Source organism: Nanorana parkeri, unplaced genomic scaffold (genome assembly GCF_000935625.1).
Source record: "Nanorana parkeri isolate BGI_ZX_2015 unplaced genomic scaffold, ASM93562v1 scaffold1071, whole genome shotgun sequence".
Taxonomy (NCBI): Eukaryota; Metazoa; Chordata; class Amphibia; order Anura; family Dicroglossidae; genus Nanorana; species Nanorana parkeri.
This window is the reverse complement of record NW_017307339.1, coordinates 308,199-314,560: the sequence shown is the minus strand read 5'-3', so window position 1 is coordinate 314,560 and position 6,362 is coordinate 308,199. Positions and strand designations below refer to the sequence as shown.

At 40.8% G+C, this 6,362-nt stretch overlaps 1 protein-coding gene across 1 annotated transcript in view; it reads left to right on the top strand.

Annotated features, from left to right (window-relative positions):
- MCPH1 (microcephalin 1) overlaps positions 1-6,362 on the top strand; it is a 238,927-nt gene that overhangs the window by 10,709 nt on the left and 221,856 nt on the right. The window contains exons 5-6 of the mRNA XM_018567597.1: positions 1,856-1,970; positions 4,980-5,114. Coding sequence (XP_018423099.1) covers positions 1,856-1,970; positions 4,980-5,114 — 250 coding nt within the window. The remainder of the gene's footprint in view (positions 1-1,855; positions 1,971-4,979; positions 5,115-6,362) is intronic.

Genomic DNA, 6,362 nt, shown 5'->3' with positions numbered 1-6,362 from the left:
GGTCTCATGACGTCTACCATCCCAGCTGTTACCTGGGCACAATTCCACTCACGGCCGTTACAAAATTGGCTGTTGAGGGTATGGGGAAGTCGACTACAGGACTTAGACAAGGGGGTCCGCATCACAGAGGAAATCAAGCATTCACTACGGTGGTGGATGGAGTGGCGGAACCTCTCAGTCAGCAGACTTTGGTCGCAGCCAACACCACTTGTGGTCACGACGGATGCCAGTGCCTGGGGTTGGGGTGCTCACTGCCAGGAGTCCATTTGGCTGGGAGCAGGGGAGCCACCTCAAGTCGTCAAATTGGAGAGAGCTAAAGGCGATAGAGCTAGCCCTCTGCCAGTTCCGGGAGACGTTAGCCGGGCACCATGTGGCCGTGGCCTCGGACAACGCCGCGGCAGTGGCATACATAAACAGGCAGGGGGGCACGCGCTCGCACGTGCCCCGAATATCTGGGGTAGCCTTCGGTCCTAGAGGTTACTGACTTGGGATGGAAGGAGGAGTCTATTTATTTAATGTGGTGGTTGTGTTTCCTGTTGCAGGCAGGCGGAGCCTATATCTCGATGGCTGTCCTGGAAGATTCCTGGAAACAGAGTTATCAGGTAATCAACTCATGTTTTCCTTGTTGCTTTCATCTTAGCTAGGTGTATGGCTGAACTGGCAGATTTATGCTGCAAGGAACCCTTTTTGGTCCTGGATTCTGAAGTGCCCCTCACCCCCCATATAATAAATCTAACAGGCAACAAATTAATGATTTTAGGACAATTGTGAAGTAGTGCAGGGCCCTACAAATCCCAGCAATATATTATACAGCAATGCCAAATGGTCCTGGCTTTATAGGACTACCGAACTCAGCAATACATTATACAGCAATGCTGAATGGCAACCGACCATAGAAGACTACAAATCCCAGCAATGCATTGAACATCAATGTATCGTGGACGGGTGCGGGCAGCATGGTTTCATGAAGGAAAGATCAGGCTCTGCGGTTCGCAGAAGGCTGCCGAGGTCCCCTGCTTGCTGGGGACCTCGGCAGCCTTCTTGTGAACCGGCGCCTGTTTACAGCGCTGGCTTCAGTTTCTATATTTTACCTAAATTGACACATTGCCCTCCCCCCTCCTTGTGTCCAGCTCCAGTACACATAAGGAGATTTATCTCCACTCCAGTACACAAGCTAATGCATAGGTATACATATGTATTAACTTTGTCTTTTTTTTTGGCTGCATTTTGGCATATGGGAGGGGATTATTTTTAGAATGGACCTTGCACTATAAGCAAGTCTTCTTTAACTACCTCCCGGCCAGCCGCTGTGTATACACGGCCTGCCGGGAGCTTCTTGGATGTAACTGGGCGTGTATACACGTCCTGTTACATCCGCCCGCCCGCGCGCGAGCGGGAAATCCCCGCTATTTGAAAAGAGGCAGCGATGCCCGTTAATATACAAGCGATGTTATGGCTCCTTTTACTTTAATTTTCGGTCACGTGATGCGCCAAGTCCATGATTTGGAGACTTTCCATTGGCAGCCCATTAGCAGGAGACATAACAAGCTCCAAAAGACTGCAGCGAAGCAATAACACCACAACAAAGGGGGAACAATTAATGGTAGATCCAGACTACACTGCCGGATCCACACTGGCCTCCACTCTTGAGGGGCACTGGCAAGAAAAAGTTTTGTGTAAAAAAAAAAAAAATTGGTGCAGTCTGTGTGTTTTCAGCCTGGATGCGCAAACCTGAATATAGCAAATAGTATACTATGCATTAATAGCATTTCTATAAAACGTGTACACTACTATGCGGTTTACTTTGAATATGTTATTCCCATAGTTATTTTTATTGTTACACTTGCTTTAACAGAGAAAGTGTATGCAGCCCAAGGACTTGGTGATAAAAACACCTGAAAATGACAAGCGCCTTGCAAGAAAATATGACAAAATGCTAAAAGAGCTTGAAGAGAAAAAGGCATCTGTTGGTAAGATTCACTACAGAATTCTCAGCCTATCTAGTAAGAAAAAAAAAACAATTAATAGTGATGAGGTAAAAAGTGCAGCAGGCACCAATCGGTTTTGATTTTACTGTGATTAACTAAATAAAAGAGAATTTTTAGATGAAAAGATTTTGTTATTGGCTCCTATGGATTGTCTTTTTCATATGTGCACTAACTTGAGTAAACCCTCCTGTGCCTTGAACTTGGAAGTTTGCGCACATCATTGATGAAAACAATCATTTGAGAGCTGTTTTCTAGGCAGCTGAGTTTAGTGATTTTTTTTTTAAAATTGCAGTGAGGTCACTATGTCATTAATGTTAATAAATTAATTTAAATAGGAAGTCTTTTCAGGAAGCTGTTACTAAACACTTCAAGCACACAAGCCAGCACCCTAAACAAATAACAGATCATAAACCCTTTGATCAATTTCTACTGTTTTTTTAAGATTATAACAAAGTAATTACAAATATGATGAGTTCTTAGTACAAGTTCATTAAAGGGAATGTTACTACATAGAGCATGATAAAAATGTATGTGAGGAAGCAATAGACAGCTCAAAAGCTAGGGAATAACTATTAATCAGAAACAGGAGAAATAGGAACACATTTTATTTAGTTATCCCCCCATGGCCATTAAAATCAGTCTGTTGATAAGAAAACATTGGATGTTACCCAAAGCAATCCAAAAATGGCATGACCATCTTTGTATTACCCCATAGTGTTTCTACTCTCAGAACTCTTAAGTCTCACAATAAAAGATTATATTGTGTGGATCAATTTAAATCTGATAAAATGATGGATTGGCTTAGTGCTATACAACTGAGCTTAACATCAATAGTGTGCAAAATATTTGAAGGAATGATAAAGGACTATATGCAGGAATTTGCCTATGAAAATGGTGTAATAAGTAGCAACCAGCATGGATTCATGAAGGACCATTTTTGTTAGCATTTGTATTAACATTCTATGAGGAAGTCAGTATTAATTTAGACAGGGGAATACCAATAGACATGGTGTATCTTGACTTGCTAAAGTGTTTGATACATTCCCCCCACAAATGTTTAATAAACTAAGGTCTATTGGTTTGGATTACATTTTATGCAAATGGGTGGAAAACTGGCTGCACAAACGAATCCGGAGTGTAGTAATAAATGGTTCATTTTCTAATTGGGCAACATTGAGCACATTGTGACTGGGCTGCCCCAGGGTTTGGTCCTGGGACCGTTCCTGTTTATCTAACTAATAAACGACATAGAGATTGGAATAAATAGATAAGTCTTGGTGTTTGCAGATGATTCTAAACTGTGTAGGGCAGCGATTGATCAGCAAGATATAAATTCACTTCAACAGTACCTAAATAAAATTGAGGCATGGGCTGCAAGATAGAAAATGCGATTTGATATTGAAAAATTTAATGTTATGCACATGGGAGCAAAGAACGTGCATGCAAACTTGTAAACTACTTTGAGGGTGCCCCACTGGGGAAGTCGGACATGGAGAAAGACCTAGGGGTCCTCAAAGATCACAGATTCAGCAATAGCGTGCAATACCAAGCAGTGGCCAGCAAAGCAAACGGGATACTGTCCTGCGTTAAAAGAAGGATTATGGCAAGGGATAAAAACGGGAATTTATCAAAACTGGAGCAGACAAAATCTGAAGCAGCTCGGCTTCTCCCTTTCATTTTCAAATCTTAACTGACCAAACTGAAGAGAAGCTGATTGGTTGCCATGCACAACTGCTCCAGATTTTGTCTGCTCCAATTTTGATGAATCCCCCCCACCCATAATTTTTCCACTTTATAAATCATTGGTTCGGCCTTGCCTTGAGTATGCAGTTCAGTTTTGGTCACCAACCCTCAGGAAAGACATCCTCAAACTTGAGAGAGTTCAGAGAAGGGCTATTAAATTAATAAAGGGAATGGAAGGAGTGGGTTACGAAGATCGCCTCCAGAAATAAACATATTCTCCTTTTAAAAATGAGGTGCGTAAGAGGGGACCTAATTGCAATTTTCAAAATTGTTAATGGGGACCACAATACCCAGAATAAAATGTTAACACTGAGAACTCCATTGATGACACAAGGACACTACAAGAGGTTAGAAAAGAGGCGGTTTAATCTCATGATGAACTAGATGGACCTGTGTCTTTATTCAACCTTGCCTACCATGTTATAGAGAATAAGAAAAATACGTAGAGGGTGTGGTCTGGTAAGTCAGAGATTTTATTACCTGTAGATCCACTTACAACATGATTTCTATTTGTTTACCCCGAAGGAGACTTAATTTATTTTAAAACAATGTAAATGCAAAAAAAAATCAGTAGCACTAAAGATGAACTGGAACAAGTGCACCTTGGTGGCACACATTTTGAAAAATGAAAGCGCTTGATGTTTGTAGAATTGGAAAAATGAAATTGTTTGATGTTTGTAGAATTGGAAAGAGAGAACATAAAAAAAGGTAGAGAAAGTAATGGTACCAAAGTAATTGGTACCAAGATGTTTTAATTGTCTGCAATTTGTAAGAAATTCACAATTGTAGTAAATGTATTCAGCACTAAGGCTTAGTGCAGTGGTTCTCAACCTTTCTAGGGCCGGGAACCCTTGGTAACATTTGTCAAGTTGTGGTGACCCCCAAAGGTAAAATTTAGGGATGACGCGGCTGCTGCAGCCACATCTGGAGGCTTGGCAGGAGAACTGACACTGCTGCGCTAGGCGAGAGCTGAGGAGGACTCTCACCTTGCACAGCGACCCACAGGTTAAGAACCACTGGCTTAGTGGATTGAAAATGCTTTTCTGCTTGTAAACACTTAGCAAGTACAGCATTTATTCAACCTAAAATAGTTGTACAGAAATCATTTTTCTAATGTTTACTTTTACGTAGTAGTTTTGAGTACTCTTCCCATATGTAACTCTGTACCTTTTATACTTTCATAATATAGAATTTTAAGCTTGCAGTGTTCATATACTGTGTGACAGAGTGGTGTTCTTTCTTCCACAGATGTCCCCACTCTGTCTTTTGATGATGAAGGGTCATTATTGTTTAGCCCAGTGGCGGTTATTGCAGATCGGTCTAATGCAATGGAAAAAAGATTACAACAAATGAAGGACGCAAGAGAAAATCTGTCTCCAACAGGTACAGAAAATTTAGGTCACACAGCATTATTTGTAAGATGCAGCAAACTGGACTCTACTTCTTGTTTTATGTTTTTGAGGGTGATTTTTCACTTGCATGTTCCACTTTGTTTATTAACTCCTTTCTAGTAGGGGAAACATTTGTAAAGCTCTTAGGCCACACAGGAACTTGCGGGTAAAGCCCCTTTAGCCACAGGAGAAGATGCTCGTATCTGTATTTTCCTACTGTATTTTATGAGCCTGCTGTTAAATGTGAATGCAAACAGTGAAAGACTATCCTCTCTTGTACTTTGTGTGTAAACACGGCATAAAAAAGAATAATGATAGGCCACAATCAAAGACGCAGCCGTCCCTCTGCACAGAAATCCTTTGTCTTTGGTAAACACTCTCGCTCTGTTCCTTTGGAACGCCATATAATGGAGCGAAAGAAAGGTGTGCAGCATGCTCCCTAGTGTTTTTATAGAAAGTATTTTGTAGTAAGAGGGAAATGGAACAATTGTTTCTAATTAAGTCTGTGTGTATCATGGATAAATACCATATTTGTAACCTAAACCTTAAATAACCTTGTTTTTTTGAGTATTTCACCTAAGCTAATGTACAATATCTAATGTGGTTTTATTGTCCTTTATTCAAGTTTCTTCTTTTTCTTTAACTTAAAGCAAACCTGTGTTCTGGCATTTAAGGACAAAGCACCAGGTTTGTTTTGCTCCTCATCCCCAGCAGCATATACCTACATTTCCTTCATTCTCTTGCTGCTCTGTTCAGCGACAGGATCCGAAAGAAATGACCAGAACTTCCAGGTGGGGAGGAGCATGTGAGTCACCAATTGTTACAGCACTGGACCAGTCATGGGGAGTACATAGCCCTGTGTAGGCTACAATAATAGGCGGCCTGAAGTTTACACGGTACTTTCCTTCACTCAGACTAACTGAACTGTTCCCAGGACAAATAGAGAGGGGGGATCTCCCCAGTGGGAACACGATCTGACATGGATTGTAACCCTTTCCTACTCTATCCAAAAGAAAAAAAAATGCCTTTATTAGCACATATTGGATATATTCTGCTGCAAGTCTATAAAGATAGTTTGAGAATTGATAACTCACATAAGGGAGTACACAAATATATTACGATAAACTGCATTTTTGATGATTAATATTCTGGACTAGATGTTGCTTCCCATCCAGTTAAATAAATACACATGTCCGGCAGAAGATATTTATGTAAATTGTTTTTTTTGTGTTTTTTTTTT